At 57.5% G+C, this 25,270-nt stretch overlaps 1 protein-coding gene across 2 annotated transcripts; it reads right to left on the bottom strand.

Moving 5' to 3' along the window:
- Positions 1–1,157: 1,157 nt before the first annotated feature.
- Positions 1,158–24,089, bottom strand: PLPP7 (phospholipid phosphatase 7 (inactive)). Of its 2 annotated transcripts, XM_026514208.4 has the most exons (5): positions 23,941–24,089; positions 21,022–21,175; positions 19,632–19,793; positions 17,295–17,862; positions 1,158–4,473 (listed from the first exon to the last, which is right to left on the bottom strand). In XM_026514208.4, exons 4-5 carry the CDS (start codon positions 17,743–17,745, stop codon positions 4,109–4,111), a joined length of 816 nt encoding a protein of 271 aa, XP_026369993.1. In that variant the 5' UTR covers positions 17,746–17,862; positions 19,632–19,793; positions 21,022–21,175; positions 23,941–24,089; the 3' UTR covers positions 1,158–4,108. The 2 variants fall into 2 exon arrangements, with proteins under 2 accessions (XP_026369993.1, XP_026369992.1); XM_026514207.4 differs by lacking the exons at positions 19,632–19,793; positions 21,022–21,175; positions 23,941–24,089 and having other exon boundaries at positions 17,295–18,038.
- Positions 24,090–25,270: the final 1,181 nt, after the last annotated feature.

The following is a 25,270-nucleotide window of genomic DNA, read 5'->3' as shown; positions in this document are numbered from 1 at the left end:
CCTCCCCTCCCTTTCCTTCCCTTCCCCTCCTCTCCTTTCCCAGGAGTCGATTGTGAGTTGAAGGGTCAGTTCCACTGAGCAGTGGTTTCTGAGATGTTAGGAATGAAGGAGAGGCCTGAGATCTTAGGGGTAAAGAAAAATCTCATGCCCGTGCTACACAGACTCTCAGAAACATGGAAGAGGCCAGCATGACCCTGATGACCCAAGCAGACAGACAGATCAAGGAAACAGCACAAATATCCTTCGTGGATATAGAGGCAAAAATCCTTAACAAAACCTTCATCCAGTCTGAACTAGCAATATTTAGAAAGGGTACTGCATCTTGACCCCTGGGATTTATCCCAGGTATGCGGGATTGGTTTACCATCCAGAAACCAACTCTCAGAATTCACCATAAATAGGGGCGCCCGGGTGGCTCGGTCGTTAAGCGTCTGCCTTTGGCTCAGGTCATGATCCCGGGGTCCTGGGATCGAGCCCCACATCGAACACCACATAGAGCCCAGCATCAGGCTCCTTGCTCAGTGGGGAGCCTGCTTCTCCCTCTGCCACTCCCTCTGCTTGTGTTCCCTCTCTCGATGTTTCTCTCCCTGTCAAATAAATAAATAAAATCTTCAAAAAAAAAATCTTCAAAAAAATAAAATAAAATCTTCAAAAAAAAACCCCCAAAGAATTCACCATAAATAAAGAGAGAAGTTACTGGCTTTGGTCACGGAAGGGCATTCACTACACCCACGTGAGCACACATACACACTGTCTCTCTGGTTCCATCACTGGGGCTCTGGAAGCCGTCTCCGAGCCACCCCTGCCTGCTGCCATCCCCCCAGGCGCTCTCCAGGAACAGGGGGTGATGGTGGGTTCCTGAGGAATCGTGGCCTCCCTGCCAACCCCTCCCCCCTCGGATGGGCCCATCATGATGCCAGGGCAGCAGCCTAGAGCACAGCCCTTCTGCCAGGCTCCCACATGGAGGGCACCCCAGAGTCACACATGACCTCCCAGGGACCACTGTCATCCCTATCTGACAGAGCAGTGCATGGCGACTCTGAGAGGGGATGTCACCCCTGCCAGGAAGAGCTGGCGTGGGCCTGACCTGGGTCTCTGGCACCCAGTGTTACTGACACCCCACAGGACGTGCCTCCCAGACAAGACTTCCCAGGGCCTTTCTTCTTAACCATTTATTAGGCACTTGGGGTTCCACCAGCCCCCTCTGGGCCTAAGGGGGGCTGCTGAGAGCCCTCCATTCTTCATTCTGAAGACTCCACAGACCACCCCCCTCTGCAGATGGGCCCCAGAGGGCAGCAGCCCGTCCCCAGCCCGGAGCTGGAGCAGGCTCGGCTGTGGATGACAGATTCCCAGGGTGGGGGCGAGGCGGGAAGAAGACACCCTTACCCCTTCTGCTCAGCATCTCAGAAACTCCCCACCTGGGAGCATCTGTGGAAACGTGCAGAATGTATTTTAAAGACTCCAGAAGCAGCCAACGTTCCGGATTGGAAGTTGGGGGTTTTCATCGTGGTGACCCGGCCGGTTTGGCACCCCAGAGCTCCTTCGGGGGAAAGACAAAGTGTAGATGTCCTGCACCCCCAGCAGGGCAGGGAACCCTGGAGGCTCAAGAGAGATGCCCCGGGGTCTTGGGAGAATGGGTGGGGGAGGGGGGCAGGGTCTTGTCTGCAGGGGCCATGTCCCGGCCCGGTTGTGGGGGGAACCACACCATTGAGGACGTGGTGAGGATTCGGGTTCCCTGCTGCAGGAGGGGCGGGTGGTCAGCCCTGAGGGCCAGGCCGGTGGAACACTCTGTGTCCGGACACCCAACCCCCCTCCATCATTGGCAGCTGGGCCCTCTGCCAAAGGCAATGTGCCCTGTCCCTGCCCTGTCCCCATGGCCGGGCTGAGACGGAGGTGGTTTCCTCCCCCAAAGGATCGTAGGTGTTATGGGCCGAATTGGGCCCCCCCCCCCCCAAAGCTATGTTGAAGTCCTTACTCCCAGGGCTTATGACTGTGACCTTATTTGGAAATCGGGTCTCTGAAGATGTGATGAAGGTGTTGGTTAAAATGACGTCATACTGGAGGAGGTGGGCCCTGATCCCCTGTGACTGCGGCCCCCACAGCAGAGACAGACGCAGGGAGAAGGTCCTGCCGGGGCAGAGGCAGAGACGGACAACTGCGGGGCCGTGGCCGGGACACAGCCAGGACCCCGGGCACCAGCAGAAGCCGGACAGGCAAGGCAGGGCTCTCCTCAGGGTCGCAGAGGCAGGATGGCCTCGCGGACCCCCTGATTTTGGGCCTCTACCTCCAGGTCTGAGAGAGAGTCAGTCTCACAGGGGCTTTAGGCCGCTGGGTTGTGGCGCTTTGCTACGGCGGCCCTGGGAAGCTGAGTGGCTGTCCGCGGCAGCCAGGCTGAGCCAAGTGCGGGGACGTGGGCGCTGGGCTGCGACGTGCTGCCCCCTGCAACCTCGGGCAAGTCACCTCCCCTCTCTGGGCCTCTTTTTCTCATCCTCACCACAGGCACGTCCATGGCCCCACATCAGAGGGTTGACGTGAGGTGTCAAGCCCTTACACACTAAGTGCTTGCTCAGGGAACCCTGAGTCTCAACCCTGGCCTGACGCGTCTCCCCCCTACCCTGCACTCTGGACGCAGCCACGAGGGGCTCCATCTCATCTGTGACAAGCACGGACTCCTCGCCCCCTTTTCCTCCTGGCCGGAACACTCTTCCCCTGCTTCCTGGCTGGCCCCAGCCTGAGGTCCCCAGACGCCCCTCGTCACGGCTCTCCTTGGGGTCGCCTGTGTTGGCCTGATGGCTTGTCCACGGGCTCAGGGGCAGGGAGCCAGGGAGGCCTGAGGCTGGAATGAGACAGGGTCTGGGCCCCCAGGGGAGACCCGACATCAGCACCCTGGGGGCTTCCCAAGCTGTTTATGACCCAGGCCCTGGGCAGACGGGTCAGCGCAGGGCCCGGGGGATGAAGGGAACCCCCGACAGCAACCTCAGGGAGAATGACCCACCAGCCTGGAAAGATCTAGGAGCCCTTGCCGCCTGACCACATGACACCCTGGCCCATCTGGGGCTGAAGGAATCCCACCCTTGGATGTCAACAGAGATTGTCCTGCCCGGAAATGTGCATCACAGGACGAGAGAGCACGTGGGAGAGGGTCCAACGCATGTCATCTGTATTGTCGCATGAAACGCACATCCGTAATGGCTGCTTGGAAACGACCTATCAGGTCACATGGAGTCCGGCCCCTGGGGGCCAAAGCGGCACCGATGCCCGTGGCAGGGGGCTCTCCGCAGGCGGCACGCGACACTGGGTCTCCCCTGGCTCTGGGAGAGGCCCACTCGCGTCTCAGGCCCTCCGGATCCTGGGCAGCATCTCCCAAAACGTGCTTGAGGAGACTGCAGATCTTTGGGGGTTCGTAGCTCTTTCTCAAGAAAAGGGGTCTGTGGTCAAATAAGTTGAGGAAACACGGAATTAAACCGGGTCTGACAGGAAGCGTTTCTACAGGACTTGTCAGAGCCTTTATGACAACAATGGCCCTCGTGAACGGCCAGCATGGGGCAGAGTATGCAGCATTCCCCAAATTTATTTGACCACAAAACCTTTTTTCTTTCCAAAGCGTCTTGCAGGCCGGCGTCTGGCAGGGCGCCCTTCAGAAAGTGCTGCCCTAAGCTGTCGGTGGCCGTTAATGGCAGTGGCACCTGTGGTGGGCGGTGGCTGGGGTCTCTCGCCAGGCATGGCGCTGCGGCACGGGGGGGGGGGGGGGGGGGGAGGCACGGCCAAGCACTCAGCAGTCACGATGACGAAGGGACAGGACAAGACTCGGCCCCGCTCCTGCCACCTTGGTTCTCGCCTCTCTTCTCCAGGGCAGAAGCAAAGCACGGCTGTCCCACGGGCCCCCCGCCGCCTCGAGAGGACACTCGCAGCCTCCGCGGAGGAGCGGGGATGCTCGGCACTACCGGCCACACTGGCTACACCGGCCCCCCCCCCCCAGGGCCGCCCGGCCAAGGTCGCCAGCCTCCAACCGAGATGGGGGCGGTGAGGCTGCGGGTTCGCTGCGGCACCCTGCTGCTCCCGCCTCCTCTGTTGGGCCATCCCGGGTCCTGGAGCCGCAGGCAGGGGCTCACCAGGCAGAGATGAGCATCTGGCAGGTGTTGGAGGACATCCAGACCAGCTCCACCAGGCGGAACTGGAAGTAGCCGATGATGAAGCCCGAGATGACGTCGGTGATGTGGTGGCGGCCGATCATCACGCGAGACAGGCCCACGCAGAAGGCCCAGAGCACCAGCAGGACGCGCAGGGGCACCGCCAGCACCAGGTGGCTGAGGAAGAACTTGGACACCATGGCGGCGCGGCTGGCGTGCCCGGCGGGGAAGGCGTAGACGTCCATGGTGAGGTAGTCCAGGAGGCTGGGGCTCGACTCGAACGGGCCACGTCTCTTGATGAGCTTCTGGACGCCGGCCACCGTCATGATGTCCAGGAGCAGAGCTGAGGGCAAGAGAGAGAGAGAGACCCGAGGGTCGGTCAGCGTCCCCTCCCAGCTCCGTGCCCCCACCCCGTCTTGCTTTCTTCCTTCCAGCCACACTCACCCCTGGGTGAGTGTTTCTACCTCGGAGCTTTGCCCGTGCTGTTCCCTCAGCCTGAACACCCTTCCCTGGGATATCCCCCCTGGCTCGTGCCTCCCCGACCACCTGTTCACCAAAGCCCTGGAGCTCTCTACCCCTCCCGGACTTCTTCCTTATAGCGTCTCTCAGCCCTGACACATCACACACTTTCCTAGCATTTCTCTCGGCTCCCTTCCCTGATGCCGCAGGTGCTCCATGAGGGTTTGGACCCGGTTTGTTCACGGTGCTCAGGAAAGGTGCTGCATGAGAGTGTGGGTCATTAGGGGAGCATTGCTGGCCCCTGTGGGCCCCTCGAAGGGCCTGACCCACCACCCTGGCTGGTGATCGTTCTCGAAGGACTTCACCGAAGTCCCTGCCGTGTTGAGAGCAGCACATTACCATCCCTATCTTTTAATTTGTTATTTATTTTTAAAAAGATTTTATTTATTTGAGAGCACGAGCAAGCAAGCAAGCAAGTCTGAGTGGGCAGAAGGGGCACAGGGAGAGGGAGAAGCAAGCCCCCCCACTGAGCAAGGAGTCCGATGCAGGACTTGATCTCAGGACCCTGGGATCATGACCTGAGCCAAAGGCAGACGCTTCACTGACTGAGCCACCCAGGCGCCCTATTTTTATTTTTTAAGTAGGCTCCACACCCAACATGGGGCCCAATGTGGGGCTTGAAATCATGACCCTGAGATCAAGACCCGAGCTGAGACCAAGGTCAGAAGCTGAACCAACTGAGCCACCCGGGCGCCCTCCATCCCTGCTCTTTCAAAGTTAAGGTGAAATACACGTCACTTCAACGAAGAACCATTTGTAAGCGCATAGCTCAGTGGCATTTAGTACGTTCACAGGGCTGGGCAACCATCCCCTTTACCCAGTCCCAAAACACATGGATCATCCCGAAAGGGAGTCTGGTACCCGGCAAGCAACCAGTCCCTGTCGACCTCCCCGTGGCCCCAGCGGCCGCTTGTCTGCATTCTGTCTCGCTGGACTGGCCTCCTGTGGACGTTTCGCAGACAGGGAATTGCCCGCGTGGCCTTGCGTGCGTGGCTTTCACTAGGCACCAGCTACTTGGGGCCCACCCCCGCGGTGCGTCCGTTCCCCACTGCTAAGGCTGGATACTATTCCCCCGTCTGGAGCGAGCACCGCTGGTGTCTCCGTCCATCTGTCCGCGGACATCCGGGCTGCTGGCGCCTCCTGGCCATTACGAATGTTTGTGTACGACTATGTGTCGGGCGCCTGTGTCCAGTTCTTGGTGCCCACCTACGGAGGAGTCACCGCATCCTGTGGTGACACTACGTGTCACTTGTGTCACTTTGGGAAGGACTGTCACACTAGTTTCCACAGCAGCCAAACTGCATCACCCCCATTTTACGGAAGACAAGACAAAGCCTAGGAGATGGGAGTGTTCACCCCTGTGGCTCCTCCTTTCTGGAGGGTTCTGCCTTTTCCCTCCCCCACTGACTTATTCTCCCTCATCCTTCAGGCCTTGGCATGAACATCTCCTTCCCAGGGAGGTCTTCCCAGGCCTCCAGGTCAGGCCCCAAATGGCGCATTCCCAGCACACCACTCCCCTCCACGTCACTCGCCCGGCTGCCACCAAGGAACCCTCTGGCTGGTGAGACCCTGAGCATCGGCTCCCCCCCACCTTCCTGCACCATCTTTCCATGGAGGCGGGGGCCGAGGCTACTTTGTTCATGGGTTTGTGCCCAGGGCCAGGCACAGAATGGCAGTCTTTAGATGACAGGGGAGTCACTGCCTGCTGTGAGTGGCCAGAGGGCTCTTCTCCCATTTGGGAGCACGGGGGTGGGGAGGACGTGGGTCTCCATCCATCCTGCCATCCCCCATCCACTCCGTGCTGTGTGGCCTTGGAAGGGGTGCCCTCTCTCTCTGTGCTGTTAGAGGAAGTCATGGTGCCAAGCCTCCGCTTTCACCCAGCTGATCACAGCGCCATCCAGACAGCCAATGGGGGGGCAATCTCCGAGGAAACCCTCCCCACCTTAGAAAGGCCCTTGGAGACCCCTGCAGATCACAGCACCTAGAAGCCCTTCTTCAGATAATAGAGGAGACCGGGCGTCATAGTGTCAACCAACCTCACGAGTGTCCCAGCCCGGGGAGCCTCTGGACTGTGCGACCTCGGGCAAGTCATTCACCTTTTCTCACCAGGACGATGAGATCACAGACACCTACCTCCTGGGGGTGTCGGGCACAGGTGACTAGCCATCCCGTGTTTGCCTGGGACAGAGCAGTTTCCCAGGACACAAGACATTCAGGGCTCAAACAGGGACGTCCCAGCAAACTGGGGTGAGCTGGTCCCCCGACATGCCCGGCACAGCACGAATGCTGCCGCTATGCGGTAATTCACTGCAGCCCGGCACCCGGAGCTTTTCTGGAAACCGCAGTGGATGTCCAAATTGCTGGCCTACAACTGCTCTCGCTCAGACATGGAGAAAAATCCAACCAACTTTTGAAAAAAAAGATGCAGTAGTTTACAGATTAGAAAACAAGAGCAACATTTTAAATCACCTGCAATCCCGCCCCCCAGAGGTCGCCGCCGTTCCAGACCCTTATCCATCGACAGGACGTAGATTTAATAACATCTGTACCACTCTCTGCACACGGTTCTGTAACCTGCTTTGGAGAGTCTGGCCACACCCCTGCCCCCCGACTCCCACAGCTGTGGCAGATGAAGCCCCGTGGCGTGTTTATTTCAAGGTCCCAGCATGGGACGTTCAGATTGCTTCCAAATGAACACTGCACTGGTCAGTGTACAACTTCTTGGCCTTCCTTGTTACCTGCCCATCCCCCACCCCGCAGGGCTGCTGCCTGCTGTCTGGTCTCTTGGTTTGGGATCTGAACCCCTGAACCCCTCCCCTTCCACTCTCAGTAGCCACAGGGCTGGCTGATGTGTGCCCACTTTGGGAGCTGCCTGGCCAGCGAGGGAGGACAGGAGCAGGAAGTAGTAGACAGAGAGCCTACCGGCCTGAGGGAGGAAGAGCCACAGGGAGGGAGAGAACCTCATTCCACAGGCATCCACTCCTCAATTCCACGGCAGCTCGTTCCCGGGAGCTGGCCAGCTGGGGAGGTGTGTGGCCAGCCAGCCCACTGACCCAGGCGGAGGCCAGGCCCAGGCTGTGAGCCCCTGGAGCCTGTGGGAGGTCACAGTCTCAGCAGGAGAGAGGGACCAGGGACTGCAGTTCCCCAGGGCAGGTGGGAGCTGAAGGGAGGCAGCTGACCCCTGGGGCTCTCGGCTTCAAGGGGCAGCAGAGGCAGAAGACCAGGGAGGAGGGGGCAGTTCTTGGGGTGGGGGTTCAACTTGCAGCTTCCAGGATCATGGGTGGGGTCAAGTTCTTCCTGCACTAATTAAGGACAAGCCCTTCACTTTTCAGGACCTTGACCCAGTCGCCTGGAACGGGCTTGTCACAGGACACAGTGAGCTCATCAGTGCCCAAGAGGTGTCTAGCACAGCCTGTGTGTGTTGGTCGATGGCACGGCCTGTTATCATCCCTCAGTCCCTGCTGGCCTGACCCTGGCGGCTAGCTGGCATCAAGCAGGGGCACTGGCAAAAGGGTTTCCTTCTGTGAGGACCCACCAGGGTCAGACTCGTGGCCCCGGTTCTGAGACCTCCATCACCTGAAGAGAAGTCAGAGCGTCCAGGGCCCGGGCTTCCCTGGTGCTGGGGGGCAGTGGCCAGCCACAGTCCGGGTGTCAGGTGGGCTGCCAGGGCCTGGGGGGCTAACGTAGACTAGGATTAGGCCCTGAAATAGAGCCAAACAGGACACCAGCCACTGGAAGACACAGTTGTCTGTCCAACTTGTGACCAAGTTTCTCAGCCAGAAAACCAGGGCTCATCAACTCGGCAAGTTGTTGCCTTCCCAGACAAGTGTGAGTCCTGGCAGACGTGTCCACAGAGGAAGGCAGGAGGGAGGGAGCAGCGGTGGCACCTCTAGGCTGCACAGCGGGTGCCCCAGGCCCACCGCTCAGATTCGGTGGCTGAGGCAAGATGGGCTTGTGCCCCAATCTCCCCACAAGCCCCAGCTCTCCTCATGGGTGGTCAGGATCCACAGGTCAAGAACTGAGCTAGACCCACACCCTCCACATTTTGTAGCAACAGCAGAACCTTTTTTCCCCAGTGAAAGCATACACAAAGGCTCAGTACAAAGGCGGCCCTGTGCTGAAGCTGGGGGGTGCTCGGCCCCGCGGTCTTCCCCTGCCCGCCCCCCTCCACAGGAGCTGCCTGTGTCCCACGACTTAAAAGCCCTGCATCTGGGCCTTTGGGAAACTGCTGCTATCTCTGGCTAGTTCCGTCTCTTGAGGCCATAATGAGGTAGAGACGCTACCCCTTTGCCCCATGCCCTTCGGAAACCGCTGGGCCAGCCTGGCTATCCCGCTGTCCTGGCCATCTTAAGCCTTGTTCATTCATTCCCTTGACCTCCAGCTCTTGGGTAGGTCAGGCAGGGCTGGGCCTGGGGCCGGAAAGCCAGGCTGGCAGAGCGCCTTCTGGCCAAGGCGGCAGGCGGGCGGTAAGCACTTGAAACAGAGTTCCTTTGCAGGTGCAAAGGGCCGGTGGTCTCCCCGTCACCACACGGCAGCCGTCCCATCCCGTGCTGAGGCTGGGAAGCTGAAGACTCAGGATGGCTCTCCAGCGGGGCGGATGGCCTTCCCCTGGGCCTCCCACTCCCCAGTTCCGCTCCTGCTGCCCAGACAGGGCGACTCTCCCCTCCTCCAGCACTGTGGCCAGCCCTCGCTGTGACCGTGATTCCGACACTGTCTGCGCATAATCTAGACCCCAGAAATAGAAGCAAATGGCGCCATCACTCAGGCCTCCGTGAATTCCGCTCTCACGGCACTGTTAAGTTCCCTGACCTACATTCCTCCTGGACTTGGAGGGAGGCAAGGGGGGCCCCTCGGGGAAGGTCGGCCTGGCAGGATGCTCAGGGGCGAGGGGCAGGAGAGTAGCCGAAGCCTGCTGTCCCCTGACAGCTGACCTGAGCGGAGCCGACCAGGTAACCTCCTCCCCAGCCTCCACGTCCCGCTGTCAGCCAGGGCATGCACCTGGGCTCCAGAATCGGAGGCCACCTTCAAGGTCAACTGCTTGCGAATTGCATGACCTTGGCACGTCCCTCTGTCAGAGCCTCCCTCCCTTCACTGACAAAATCCTGGAGGCTGCTCGGAGGGCTGCTCGCGGGAAGCGCTTCATAAATGGTGCCTGGGACAGGGTTTGGCCTCCCTCACCGCCTCTCATGCCCGTCCTGGTGGCCATCTCCATGCTCAGAGCCTCTCAGCAAGCGGGACTCTGAGGCGCCTGACACCCAGGTGGGAGCACAGCCATTCCCCAGGCCCTCCTGCCCCGGCAGCCTCCCGGCCTCAGAGCAGGACGAGACCCTGCCTTGGTGCTCACTGTCCTTCCCCAGCCCAGAGACACTGGGGGCCTGTGCTGCCCAAGGAACCGGGGGGTCACAGGGGTGCAGGGGTGAGGCAGGAACCAGAGCTTTCTTAGGAAAGAACAGCTATCATGGGGGATTTGGAATTGGCTGCTCCTGAGGTCTCAACTGCCTGTGACTGGCTGCTTGTGCGTGTGTGTGTGTGTGTGTGTGTGTGTGTGTGCACGTGCGCGTGTCTGCCTGGAGGCAGGGGAATGGCTGGGATGACCTCTGATGGCCCCTGTGGAGCATTCGCTGCTTTCCAGCATTGGGAATCAGGCTGGGTAGGAAGTGGGAAGCGGGAGGTGGTGGACTCAGGAAGAAGCAAAGCTCGGCTGTACAGGGGCTCTTTGTTGGCTGTGGCGGGGACAGGTTTGTGGGCCGTGACCCTCACTGGTGGAGGCTGGGAGGAGGGGTCCCAGCCCTTCTGGCCTGGGGGTCGACCCCGCCTCTCATCCCCTATTCCAGCCTCTTGAGGAGCTGGGGGACCAGCCCGCAGTGCTGTGGGGCGGTGTAAATGGGCCTCAACTTTCTGAAGGGCATTTGACCTCAGACCCAGAGCCTTTACAACACATGTCCCTTGACTCAGCTCTTCCGCCTGTAGGAATATCTCCTTGGGAAATAATTAGGGATGTGCACCATGATTCATGGTCAAGGACGGCCGCTGCAGCATTCTTCATAACACTGAAAACCGCACCAACCCAGTGCCCTTGAGTAGGAGACAGATGGGACACATGGTGGCCAAGTCTAGACAACGGTGCGCTCGGAGGCCACGGCCAACGATGAGGCGGCTGTGTATTTACAGCCACGAGGGAGCGCGGTGGGGCTTTTTGTTAAGTGGGAAAGGATAAGCACCAAACAAGATTTACAGCAGGTCACTTTTCTTATACAATAAGATGTAAATGTGTTCGTAGGCAGAGAAAAAAGTCTGGACGGCACCACACTGAATGGTAACAGGAAGCACTGAATGCTTCTAGGTGGGAAGACAAGGGTGATTTTCATGGTCTTTTTGTGATTCTGCATTAAAATTTTTCCTTACCACAAGCAAGCATTACTTGGGCACATTTTTAAAAAGTTATTTTTACAGGGGCGCCTGGGTGGCTCAGTCAGCTAAGCGCCCGACTCTTGGCTTTGACTCAGGTCATGATCTCAGGGGCGTGAGGTCGAGCTCGGCCTCTGGCTCTGCGCTGGGCGTGGAGCCTGCTTGAGATTCTCTCTCTCCCTCTCCCGCTGCCCCTCCCTGCTCTCGCTCTCTCTCAAATAAGTGAATCTTTTTTTTTTTTTTAAGATTTGTTTATTTATTTGAGACAGAGTGGGGAGCAAGAGAGAGAGAGCACACATGAGTGCGTGGATGGGCAAAGGGAGAGAGAGACAGGCAAGGCTCGATCCCAGGACCCTGAGATCATGACCCGAGCCGAAATCAAGAGTCAGACGCTTAACCAACTGAGCCACCCAGGCGCCCTTCAAATAAATACATCTTTAAAAAAAAGTTATTTTTACAAAAGGACAAATATTGCATGACTGCACTTTTATGAGGTCCCCAGAATAGACAAGCTCATAGACACAGAAAGCAGTGGTTACCAGGAGTTGGGGGATGGGTGCGGACACTCTGCCAAGGGAAGTAAGTGAAGGAGGAGTTCTTGGTCACCGGGGGGTCGGAGCGTCACTTTGGGAGGTGGGTGGGGTGATGGTTGCACACAACGTGAATGCACTTGCTGCTCCCGAATTTAGCACTTAAATGTGGTCTCGGGGGTAAGCTGATGTTACCCGTACTTCGGCACACGCACACACAAGTTATTTAAAAAAACCAGCGCATGGTTCGGCGGGAAGCAGCTCTCAGGGAGGGGCGCAGGGAGCAGAGGGGTGGGGTGGGGGTGGGGGAGTCCTGAGAGTAGGCGAGAACCTTCTAGTCTCTTAGCACTGGGACATCCGCTTCGCTGGGCTGTGTGTGTGTGTGTGTGTGTGTGTGTGTGCGCGCGCGCACGCGCGAACACATGCCGGCTGCCTCTCCTGACCTGGGCAGCCCCTGAGGGCAGCCAGAGCCACGCCCCCAGCCCCAGGCACCCGGGAGGCGACAGGGTGGCCCTGGCCTGTCTCTATCTCCCCTGGCCTGAGTGATTCTGAGCACGTTCCGAAGCTTCGTAAGTAACTTCACAGGTTTCCATTGCTCAAGGAAGAATCCAGATACTTAAGCCGGCTCCACTTATCTCTGAAAACCGTCGGGGTACAAGGAAATCAAAACTATGGGCATTGGAGTCTGACAGCAACGTCTATTCATTCAGCTGAGCACCAGGCAGTGTAGACACGAGCCCGTACAATTGTTCGTGGCCACAAGGGCAGCTGTCAGGACGGTGCCTGGGCAGGGGGCAGCTGAAGGCCCCCCAGAGGGACTGACATCTCACTGAGCCCCACTGAGACATGACAAGTGAAGCAGGGGTGGGGGAAGGAGGCGGGCTGCTCTCCCCCTGCAGAGCTGGCAGGGAAGGCTGGGGGCAGCCTAGGTCGCCATCAGTTAGGGACAGGCTCCGCAAGTCTTGGGGATGGTCATCACCACGCTGCCCTGAGAGCAGGGCCCGGTGGGTGGCGAGGGAGAGCTGACAGCACGGATTATATGGAGGGTCTACACAAGGAGGCTGGGTGGGTGTAGGGGTGCTGCAAGGCCGAGGGACCAGTCTGGTTTCTGAACCTTCAAGCTTGAGGCGAAGGGATGTGGGGCTGAGATCATGATCCCAAAGGGCACGTTCACGGCCCAGCGTGTCCTTTGCTGCCCATGAGGAGGAGGCCGAGCTGGCAAAACATCCCAGAAACAGATGCTATGTTAGCATGTGTCACATGGGGCCAGGGGCCCATGCAGCGGATGTCATTCCTGGGGAGGGGGTTTAAGGGAGACACTCACTTTTCTCGTCGTCTGTCCTTACAATGCTTGCATTTTCCAGACTGTAAGAATGTATAATGAAAAGGAGCTCCACATCACTAATCATTAAGGAAATGCAACTCAAAACCATGAGATACCACTTTTCACACTCACTAGGATGGCTATTATCAAAAACCAGAAAACAGGCGTTGGCAGGGACCTAGGGAAACTGCAACCCCTGTGCGTTACTGGTGGGAACGGAAAACGGTGCAGCGGCCATGGGCAACAGTACGGGGGTGCCTCAAAAAATTAAACATAGGATTACCATTTAATCCACCAATTCCACTTCTATTTATCCCAAAGCCCTGAAAGCAGGGACTTGAACAGATGTATGCACACCTGTGTTCCCAGCAGCACTATTCACAACAGCCGAAAGGCAGAAGCAACCCAAGTGCCCACTGACGGACGATGGATGGACAAGGTGTGGTCTACCCACACCGTGGAACATTATTCCGCCTTAAAGAGGAAGGAAATCCTGTCACCTGCTACGACATGGAGGAACCTGCGGGACATTAGGCAAAGTGAAATAAGCCAGACACAGAAGGACAAATACCGTGTGATTCCACTTTTCCGAGGTCCCTAGAGAAGTCGAGGTCATAGAGACAGGAAGTGGAAGGGTGGGCGCCAGGGTCTGGGGGAGGGGAAATAGGGAGTTAGTCTTTACTGGGGGCTGAGTTCCGGTTTGGGAAGGTGAAAAAGTTCTGGAGATGGGCATGGTCACGGTGAATGTTTTTAATGCTTGTGAAGCGTGGATTTAAAAGTGGTCAAAATGGTAAGTTTTGTATCATGTCTATTTTTCACAATAAAAAATGATACAGAGGGGCGTGTGGGTGGCTCTGTCGGTTAAGTGTCTGCCTTCTGCTCACATCATGATCCTGGGGTCCTGGGGTCCTGGCACTGAGCCCTGCATGGGGCTCCCTGCTCGGCGTGGATTCTGCTTCTCCCTCTGCTCCTACCCCTGTCTGTGCTCTCTCTGTTGCTCTCTCAAATAAGTGAAAAATTTAAAAAATGATATAGAAAAAGAAGAATGTATAGTTTTCATAATTGGGAAAATCCCAATAAAGAGATCATGGCAACAGGGCATGGGAGCCGTTGTCCACCAAGGACAGGCCCACGAAGAAACCGGGATGGGCTAGGTCCCGCCTGTCTCGTGGCTCCCCTTGGGATCATCAAGCTGAGAGCTGCAGGGGAGGGACAAGGCAGGGGACGAGGCATCTCACAGGCATCTAGAGCCTGCAGGCCTGGGACTGCTTTGATACCGGTGATGGTGAGGATGTGGTCACCGCTGGTTCATGAGCGCTGACGGGCATTGGGACGCGCCAAGCTTCTAATGTGTGCTCTTCGGTGAAGTGTCCCAGCCACCTATTTGACAGATGAGGGTAATGAAGCTCAGAGAGGCCAAGTCGCTTGCTCGAGTTCCCACAGCAGGGCTAGGATTTGCACCCAGGTCCAGCTGACTCTGGAGACCAAGGTTTTGCCAGCTGCTCAGATCCCTTTTGGCTTTTTCTCCAGTCTGGGCAGCATGCCCTGGGGGAGGGAACGCGGAGCAGGGGGGCGGTGCAGAGAACTTCCTCCTGGCCCAGCTGGGACTCCTCCCAGGCCCCTCGGCTACAGCTCCCATTTCCCAAGGCCCCTGAATTTTCTGTTCTGGGGCCGCAGGGACCCCAGCTCCCAACTGTACAGGTGGGGTCTCCGATCCCAGGGCACTGGGTGTCATTGGACCCCCACTGGGGATGTTCACCTGCCACCCCTGTGCCAAGTGCTTTCTCAGCTTTCCATAAGCCCTGGAGCCCCATGTACAGTTTGGGAAACTGAGGCTCCAGGATGGGACCCGGCCTGACCAAGTTCACAGAGAGAGAAAGGATCACAGAAGGACGGACAGAGCCCAGTCTGGCCTTGGAGCCTGTGCTCTAGGATTGAAGGCTGCCCCCTTGGCCCCCCCCAAAGACTGAAGGATAGACAGAACCCTGCGGTTTGAGCTCAGTGGATGGGCTGCTCTCCCCAGGTGCAGAATGGCGCAGGCAGCCCCCTTGGCAGGTGGGCCAGAGCTGTGGGATTAGAACCCACCTTGGCTACTTGCTGGAGTTTCCTCCCATGGAACTGGAGGGCTTGCTCTGCCTCCCCCCAGAGTGAGCTGAACCCATGGAGCTCTCTACCTGCTCTCAGCAGCTGCTGTGGAGTGGCCGCCTTGTGCTGGGCCCTGATTTCTCCGTGGTCTTGGTAACTAGATACCCAAGCAAACGGGCTGGTAGGTGGAAAACGTCCCCCCAGACCCTTTGCCCCTTACTGCATATATGACCCTTCACCTCCTTGCTGAGTTCATGCTTCTGGAATGGATTGGGTGGTATGCTCAGCCTACAGACTGACGGTGAGTGGGGAGGTGACAGGTTTGCCATCTGGAGGATGCGGTTTTGGTTCCTGGGCTGACCACTAACACTTGTGTGGGGTGGGCATGTCCCTTGACCCCTCTGAGCCTCAGTTAACTCATCTGTAAAGTGGGTATATTAATATTTATCTTATTACATCAACAAAAATATTTTTAAATTATGAAATCGGGATGTTCATGGCATAGTATTTGATAAAGCTCAATAAATTCTTCCTCAAGAAGGGAGGCATCTCGAATCTTGGCCTTCGTCCTCTGAAGAAGACACCTTGTGCCCACAGGCGTGGGTTGCTGGAGTGAGCCAGAAACTTCCTCTTGACAGGCTAGAGCTGCTCCCAGTTCTCACCCCCGCCCCATCTCTGACTGGCTGCATGACCGTGGGCAAGCCACCTCCCTGTGCCTCAGTTTCCTCCTCTGCACAAGGGAAAGGATGACTGCCTCTCCCTCCCGGGGCTGTGCGAGGATTAGAAGCGATAGTGTGCCTTCCGTAATGCTGGGCTCACCATAAACACCAGCATCACCACCTCCAACATCATCCAGGGAGGGCTGCGCAGACGGGGTCCAGGGGGCAGGGTCGAGAGGGAGGATCAAGGGTGCCTTCTCACCCCTGTCCTTGGACACCAGACAACCTAACGCCCAACACAGCTTTCTCAAACTTCTGCCCTGTCTGGGGCTGTCACAGCCCCAGGGTAACCTTGGCTAATGAGTACAGGGTTCTGCCCCTGGAAGCCCCGGCACCTCAGCCACCTTGCTCTGCCCCCCGCTCCCAAGCCCCTGGCACTGCGCCTGGAAAGAGCACAAGCCTGGGTATCAGGCGGACCCGGCGCAAATCTCGAGCTCTGCAGCCTTGGCCAGGTCGGTTTATTTATAGGAACCTCAATTTCTTAATCTGTAAAGTGGGAGTGATAATAGCACCAGTCACGTGGGACTGTCTATTCCCGAGAAATAACAAGTAACGTAAACACTTTAAAAACAAGAACAAGAAACATTGAGGGTGCAGGAGGCGACTGACCCATTCCTCCTCCCTACGTCCCACCCACAGAGCGTTCAGCCCCAGCCCCTCTGAGACCTGCGCAGGGAGACAGAGGTTATCCTACCTTCCTCCAGGACCGCAGCTCTCAGTGCCCCGCCTACACCCTTTCCGGAGCGCAGTGTTTGCTGAACCTGAGACCTCTGCCTGCCTGTGCCCAAAATGGTGGCCATGCTGGGAGGGCCGAGGGGATCCACATGGGCCCAGCATGGAGGGTGGAAGCCGGGGTTCCCCCAGCACCTTGGGGATCTGGAGGTGCCTGGAAGTGGGCAGGATGGGGGCCAGGTGTCACCCCGTGAGTGGAGGGGAGGCCCTGACTTCCACATGGGTCCCATGTGGCGCCTGGCACAGGGCAGTGCTGAGCTGAAAGACGCTGGTGGCAGAGACTATGGTAAGACAAACCAAGGACCTGGCCCGCTCCTCCAGCGACTCACCTAGGGAAGCAGCAGGTAAGGACCCTAGGCGGCCACAAGTGGGCGGAGCCACAGACTGGACCTCCTATGCCCCCAGGCAGGGTCCCTGAACCAAGCAGAAGGGACATTGGGACAGCTCACAAGTGCTGTCTGAACTCAAGGACCCCAACCCATGGGATGGGAGTCACCCCGATCTAGGATACTTACTAGGATCCCCGCTCCAGGACCCCCACCAGACTCCTGACGGCCTCCCTCAAGGCCACAGCCTCCAGCACTCCCTCCCTTCAGGTCGCGTCTGGGGCAGTGGTGCACTTTGCCGAGAGCTGGGCCTCTGCATCCTCGAGGCCCCCACTTTGGAGGGGGTGCCAGGCTGCACATCCCTGGTTCTCTCTTTCCCAAGCTAGAGGCTTGCCTGTTTCTGGGACACCTTTCCTGCCTAACCTCATTAGATCATTGCAGTTGGTTTCTGAGGGCCCCACTCATCCTGGCCGGGGTGGGGGGGCCTGGCGGGGTGGGTGGTGGGCGGCGGGCACACTCACCCAGGAGCAGGTTCATGAGCACCTCCTGGCCGGCCAGCGTGCTGCTCTTCACCAGGCAGAGGATGGTACCCCCGATCCAGGGGATGCCGTGGCCCGTGATGCCAATGAGCTTGACCATGGAGCGGGCGCTGGCCCAGGACGCGGCACGGCCGGCACACACCCCCAGCCGCTTGGACATGCAGATGTCAATGGCCAGCAGGGAGTTGAAGGCGATGCCCTTGAAGGAGGGGTTCAGCTGCATGCAGTCCTCCTCGGGCAGCTGCTGTGACTGGCGCCGCTCGCGGGCCCCATCACCAGGGGGTGGGGGCTGCGCCGAGGGGCCCGGGGCCTTCTTGCCTGAGCTGCGGGGCTCCGGGGCCCCCTTGGGGGGCTGGTTCAGGGACAGGAACTCAGCCCGGTTGAGGACATTGTTGCGGTCCCGGGCTCGGGCGCGGCTCTGGGAGGCTGGCATGGTGACGTTCACGCGTCGAGGGCCGGTGCCAGCCTGGCTATGAGGCCTTGTCCCCGAAGACAGGAGCTGCCCCGGGAGCTATCACCACTCCCTGCCTCCTTGTCTTCTCCACAGCAGCTGTTAAATATAGAGTGGAGGATTGCACATGGCTGTTTACCTCCGGCTGCCACCGGGCTCCGAGGGGACGTCAGTGCCAGCTGGGCAGCCAATCGAGCCCACCGATGCAGGCCAGCGCCAATGGAGCCACTGGGGAGGCAGACGAGTCCACAGCTGCGGCCTGGCTGCCTCGGGCCTGGGCTATTTAAATCTTCCAATGGCTCATTCCCCGGGTTCGGGGGACTCTGGGAAATGTAGTCCTCCTGCTGCTCTGGCCTCAGCTGGGCCCCGGGCCAGAGGCCCAGATGTGGGCTCTGGAGCAACCCCTGTTTTTACCAGGTTCCCTCTGAGCAGTGCAGACCCCTGTGAGCCAGGCCTGCCCGTCCCCCTGGCCTGGGCACTTGGACCTGGTCCCGTGGACGGGACAGCGAAGCCAGGTCAAAGGCTTGTCTGGGCACCAGACGGAGTGAAAGACGTCACTGACAGCATCATCTTGGGTCCCCTGGGGCCAGGCCCAGCCCCTCCCCTCTGTGACAACATTTCATTAACCTGGCAGGCTGGGGTTTTACTTTTATTTTTTCATCAGTCTTGAATTTGGCTTCCATGCATCAGAGTCCAATCAAATGGCAATCTGTAAGATTTGATTTCCATTAGAGGGAAGGCTAATTGATCGGCTGGTAATGGATCTGCCCCTTGGAGGCTGCCTACGCCGCTTGGAGTTTTGCAAAGGACTGGGGCACTCCAGCAGCCTCAGGCAGCCCCATGGCTATCAGACTCCTGGCACCGTGCGAGAGGCCTGGCACGTGTCGTGAATGAATGGTCCGTCCCTGTCCCTGGGAAGCTCAGTTCGGGGGGATTAAACAAACTACATGTAAATGACTGCAGGTGTAGAGATGTGGGTACGATCACAGAACCATGGCCCTGGGTTTGGCTTGGGAACCATGGGGGGCTTCCCCAGGAAGGAAGAACAGGTGGGAGGCCCTAGACAGGGGAGAGCCTACCCTGCAGGAGGTCCAGGAGGACCATGTGGCTGGTGCATAGTGCAAAAGGACAAGAGAGGCTGAGAGCCCAAAGAGGGCAAACCAAAGGGCCCAGTCAAGGATTTAGGGTTTGAGTCAGGCCTCTCTGTCCCCTCCCACTGGGTGACTGGAGGAACCCAAAGTCTCCACAGCCCTTACAGGGCTGACTGGGTCTGGGTTCAAGGGAAAGCCACTGGTATAGAGTGACCAGAAGAGTCGGGAGTGAATGCCCTGGTCTCACGATCTCACAATTCAGGGTGGCCAAGGCCTGTCTGTCTGCCCCGCTGGGATGGAGGCAGGAGGCTGTGACTTCCCTTCCAACCACGGAGCCCACCTGTGAAGCCCTGGGCCCACCCCACAGCCTGCCAGGCACCAGGTCTAGAGCCTCCCAAGGACATTAAGCTACCTGAGGTGGGGTGAGTGCTCTCTGGCCACAGGGCACCAGCTGTGGGCTCCAGAGTCTGACAGATGGGGGATGACCTGGGCTCTGCTGCCAACTAGCTGCAGGATGTTGAACAAGCCACTTGTCCTGTCTGGGCCTTGGTTTCTCCACCTGTAACTTGGGAATCATAGTGTCTACCTTTCAAAAGCTATCGTGAGGTCAATGAGATGATGTTTGTTAAATGCCGAGCAGGGTCCCTGCCACATAGTGAGCCTTCCACCCAATCGGTTAGGAACTGATCCTGTTTAACAAAAAAGGCACAGTCCTCTCTCCCCTCTGGGCGCCCCCCTCAGAAGAACCCCCCACCGAAGTCTGGGACCAATGCATACCTGTTGGTGTGAAGCCAGACCCCAGGAGCCCTGAGTCCAGGATTCCTTGCAGACTTCCTGGCATTCCTCTTCCAGGGGGTCCCATGCAGACCACATAGCTACAGAGGAGGACGTCCTAGCCTCTTGGGTAGGAACGGTGGCCGTGCTGCCTCCTCCCGGACCCTGGACAGACGCAGACGGAGAGGAACTCAGAACTCGTGGATAGTGGGCAGTGTGCTGAGCTATGTGCTCTGATTCACACTCTATAACCAACCTTTCCGTGAAGATGTGATACCACCCCCATTTTACAGATGAGGATGTTGAGGCTCAGAGGTGTGAAGGCCCCCCCAGCCAAGAAGACTAAAAGAGTGGAGGTTCAACTCCCAAGCAGTCCCTGGGGGGGAATATAAGGGCTTCCAGACAGAGATCCCTCAGACAGCTGGGACCTGGGTGTGCTTGCTCAGTTCTCCACCAGGGCACTCATCTCACTCTTCCTGGGTGGGGCCCCTGACCTCGGCTGACCTCTAGAGGGGAAGAGGAGCCCAGCCCAGATTGGGGCTATTAATACCCCGAGGCCTGTGTCAGCATCCTGGTCTGGTCAGAGCTGCCAGCAGGTTCTGAGGGCCACAGTGGGCTCTATGCTGAGGAGGTCCATGAAGTCCAACTGGGCTCTGGCCTGGGAGTAGTTAAGAGTGGCTCTGGAGTGAGACAGCCCCAGGTTCAAACCGTGGCTCAGCCACCTCCAGCTTAGTGACCACAAGTGAGTCCCATGAGCCCTCCTGACCTCTGTTCCTCACTCTGGGGGGCCGGTGGAAGGATGGTGTGAGGGGCTCACTCAGCCTGGGACCTGCTCCTCCCTCCATAAGGTGGGGCGACCCCATTCACATTCTCAGACAGCTGAAAAGTAGGCTCCACCCCTTTATGAGGCCCTACCATAGACCACACAGTCCCACTTCTCAAGGATTCTCAGAGTCCATTCATTCATTGAATCGATGCTTTCATTGATCTCTTCCTGAAGTCTAGTTGCGGAGATAGAATACACACCCATGAAATAACCAGCCAGCTTATAAAACAGTTTACTTTTACCAATGCCCTTACCTTTTTTTTCTTATTGTCAACATATTACATGCTTACTGAAATAAATTCAATAAATACAGATAATATAGGTACAATCCTACTGCCTGGAGACCGCCACTGTTCACAGGAGGGCAGTCAGGTTATAAAGGAATTCTCACTTGTCTCATTTCCAATTATTGAAATATTTTACAAAACCAAGTATTACTTTAATAATCAAAGAAGAATACATATTAAATCAAAGAAAGAATATATTAAACAAACTATCTCTACATATCATATAAACACAAATACACATTAAAAAATATGTTTTATGCCCTTTAAAAAAATAACCTACCCTTGGGGCACCTGGGTGGCTCAGTCGTTAAGCGTAGGTCATGATCCCGGGGTCCTGGGATCGAGCCCCGCATTGGGCTCTGTGCTCAGCTGGAAGCCTGCTTCTCCCTCACCCACTCCTCCTGCTGGTGTTCCCTCTCTCGCTGTGTCTCTCTCTGTCAAATGAATAAATAAAACCTTAAAAAAAATAACCTACCCTTTTCACTTAATATAAACCCGGCCGTGTTTCCATGACAACCCGCCATTTTTCAATGGCTGCTTGGCATTTTGTCATGTGGATGGGCCATACTTTATGTAACAACCCCTTATTATTGGACATTTAGATCGTTTCCATTTTATGACGATACGAAACTATTCTGGCACAGCCATCCTTATACGCACACCCCTGCACACCGAAGTAGAATAGAAATACGTGGTTCAAGGGCAAGTGCCAAATACGACCATGTGCTCAGGCACGCATCTGGCAGGCCAACAGGAGCCACGTACTGCAGGGCCCGGACCTGGAAAAGCACGGATTATAGACATGTCCAGGCAAACACGGCAAGTCCAAGCACCCTTTTCCCATGGTAGAGATGAGGAATTGCTGCCTAGGGTGCGGGCATCACCTGTGAGGCCACAGAGCTGGCCAAGGCCAGTGAGGGGATGTGGGCTGGCGGGTCCCTGCAACTCTGAGCCCACAGGCTGTCCTGGCCACAGGTCCCCTAGCTTCTCCATTTCCTGATGGCTTGGCACCAATTCCCTCGCCTACTCATGGAACGCTTCTTGAGGACTGCTCTGCACCAGGCCTCCTGCAAGGACCAGGAGGGAGTGCAAAGGTGACTTGGAGGTGCCCCAAGCCTGCAGACCACCTGGCCTCCCCTGAGCCACTGCCCTACCTGGCCTGTGGTCCACACAACCTTCCTGTTCCAGCCCTGTCAGGTGCTGAGAGAGGGTGAAGCGACTTGCTAGGACCCACAGCAGGGAAGAGGCAGAGCAGGATTCAGACTCGGGTTGTGGGACCCAGAGCAGTTTGTACATAGCAGACACTTGCTATCTGTTGTCTTTAAATGTTGAAGATTTACTACTGCTATTTACCACTACTGCTAAGCGTTTATGTATCATTAACTTGCACTTAATAGTTGCTCCGTGCCTACTTGGAGCTAAGTGTGTGCCCCTGAACTGTCACGGCAACTTGACCGGCTTTTAGTCTTCAGCGCCCAAATGGGAACATCAAAGCTCAGACATGAATGGGGTCTATCTGGGTCATCGAGTGAGCCAGAGGAGCACCCCAGGATTCACACCTTGCCCCAATACCCCTAACCCCCCTCTGCTCTTCTCCTTTTCCCTTGGTCGTAACACTCATTCTCTGTACGTTTATAGCTCATGTCCTCCGAGCAGAGTGTCAGCTCATGGGGCAGGGACTGTCCTCTACTTGTTTGCATATGGGCCTGGAGTCCCAGGCAGGGCCTGGCACATAGTAGGCGGCCAATATATATTTATCAAATAAATGACTCTGTTTCCGAAGGCTGGGCTCTAATCTACAAGCCTCACCGTCAAAGACGGATGGCCAAAGGAGGCCGGTTGTTTGTGATGACCCCAGAAGGGAAGGGGAAGGGACTGGGGGAAGAAGCTCCACGACGGGCCAGCGGGAGGCGTCCCGGGGAGACGCACAGCTGGAGGGGAGAGGTGGGAAGGGCAGTGGCGGGGCCCTTGCCAGGAGGGGGAGGGAGCCCTGCGAACAGCATTTTTCACCACCGCCTCCCCACCCCGGGCGCTCCCGCCCGGATCGCTTTCGCAGTTAGCATTTCGAAGGCCGCTCCTGGGTTATTTCGGTCGGGAAACCCGATCCTTCGCGGGGTTTATTTTAGCACCTTGGAGAACTCCCAGTGCCGCACCGATCCGGCCCCACCCAGCCCGCTGACGCCGCCTCCGGCCGCCTCCGGGCGGCGGGGCAGGGGGCGCGGGGACCTGCGGAGCAGCGCCCGCACGCAGGACCCCCACTCCCGCAGACGCCGTGGGGCGCGAGGGCGCGCCGCCAGGGGTCTGTGCGCACTCCGGCCACTCCCTGACCTTGGGGCCCCGCTGAGCTTCTGCTCCCCGGCTGGGGCGACGATTGTGCGGGAGGGCAGCACTTCTGATGCCCAGAACTGTGGCTCTGAAGGCTCCGCTGGGGAAGCCGGACCACAGAGGCGGGGAGAGTCCCTACCCGGGATCCCCAGAGGGCGCCCCCCTTGGGAGCCAGGCTGGGAGAAGCAGCCCCTAGCCACCCTTAGGTGACCTCCATGTGGCCAGTGGAATCTCCATCCCGCAGGTTACCACTTACCGCCCACCGGCCCCGGAAATAACCTCCAACACGCCTGCATGCACACATACACACACGTACACTCTCACATACCCTCACATTCAAAAATGTGCTCAGCTACACTCATCATCACACACGCGTCCCCCGGGACGCACACTCACCATCACCTACAGACACACCCTCATATATACAGGGACAGGGACACACATGCCACCCTGCGCACTCATACACCCACACGCTCATACAGACATACCCTCACACAAGGCACACAGTCATACATGATACACACACACTTGCTCATCTACACCCACACCACCAATGTTCCTCACACACACACGACTGTCACATATACCCTCCCACACAGAGCTGCACAAACCCACACTGTCACATACACCCACACCATCACACGCTCACACATACACTCACACACTCTAACCTCCTCTACTATGCTTACTACACACACCATCACACACCCCCTCCTGGAAGTGCTTTCTTCACCCTCCCTTCTCCAAGCTCAACACTGGACACACACAAATCAAAACAATTTATCCTGTAGATCTGATTTATAGCAATGGATACTTACTCGTAACCACTTCAAGTACGAATTTGTACTCATATATTATTCATGTTAATTCATACCTCCATTCATCATTCCTCGATTTATCCTGACGTCTCTCTGACCCATGCGACGTAAGTGCCATGGGGACCACGCCTGCCGTCTGTCCTGGCCCTGGCTGTGTCCCCAGCGTCCTTTGAGTGCCCAGCCGAGCTCAAGTGTCCAGTCAATACTGGGGAAGGAAGACATGTGCGGATGAGGGAAGGGTCAGCCGAGAAGTCCCAAGCCTAACACACGCTAGAAGCAATGTGGTTCTGAACCGCTGGCCGGAAAGGCCTTTGCCTCCAGACGTGCGGCCACGCAAAGCAGCGGGGTCTTACACCTCCCAGACATTTCCCATACCATGCCACTGCCTCTTAATGGAGAATGACCTAGGTTCTAATGTGGAGGCCCTCTCTGGATGACCTCGCTGGGCCTGTGTTCCCCATCTGTAGGGGAGACCGTGGTCCAGCCCTCTCTGAGATCTCATTCCTGCTCCCCACAGAGGTGGGGTGCATCAGTGACCTCAGGTGGGCCCTGCAAGCGGGATCCACCTCCTGGCCTCCCGATGCCCCACGTCCAGCCATCTGCCTGGCCTTCCAGCCCTGCCCACTGTTTCCTGGGTGGGCATTCCAAGCCTTACCATGGGCTTCCAGTCTGGTCCCAAACAGTTAAGGAGAGAACCCTGTTTCCCAGGGCAACAGAATTCCAGCATTCACATTTCCATCCGCAGAACAAGGGCTTTTCCTTCCTGGGAAATGCCTTTCTAGTCCCATGATGACCACACCCTTAGAGGCCAAGAGCTCTTGAAGGACTGGCTTTGGCCTTGAGATGGAGGTTGGCCAATGAGGGAGAGGGAGCCTGGAGACCATCTCCGATGGCCATGAAAGCGAGGCCCTGACAGCTACAGGGGCACCAGGGAGAGCGCCTGCTCCCTTGAATCACCAGCCTCCAGGTCTTAAAACCAGGCTGCTGGGTGCAACCCATACCACCGTTTTCCCTGAGCTTCAGTGTCTCGGCTACAGAATGGCATGGTGACAGAAGGCGGCTCGTGGGCTCATTGTGCAGGGCCTTGAGGAGGATATGTTTGGTGGCTTCCAGTGATGCTCAGTGAGGAGAAGTGGCATCCAGCTCTTTCCTCAGAGCTTGAAGGACTCTCAGCTTGTTTGGGCTGCATGTGAAAACCCAGCTGGGCCGGGCCATGTAGTTTTGACCTCTGATTTGTTGTATGACTGGTTCTCCATGGCCTCTCTGGGCCAACATGCCCAGAATTGAGGGACCTTGTCCTTCCACTGACCATACTTTGCATCCCCGAGTTGCCATAGTGGGGAGTTCACCATCTCTCACTGGTGCTGGAGCTGCACATCCAGTCCC

This window comes from Ursus arctos, unplaced genomic scaffold, assembly GCF_023065955.2.
Source record: "Ursus arctos isolate Adak ecotype North America unplaced genomic scaffold, UrsArc2.0 scaffold_18, whole genome shotgun sequence".
Lineage (NCBI taxonomy): Eukaryota > Metazoa > Chordata > Mammalia > Carnivora > Ursidae > Ursus > Ursus arctos.
The sequence above is the reverse complement of the archived record's forward strand: the minus strand, read 5'-3'. Positions and strand labels throughout refer to the sequence as shown.

Bases quoted from the DNA above. Each gene is read 5' to 3' on its own strand.
- PLPP7 (XM_026514208.4), bottom strand. From the start codon at position 17,745: ATGCCAGCCTCCCAGAGCCGCGCCCGAGCCCGGGACCGCAACAATGTC. The intron at 4,474-17,294 runs GTGAGTGTGCCC...TCTTGCCCTCAG, and splicing joins GCTCATGAACCTGCTCCTGG to CTCTGCTCCTGGACATCATG.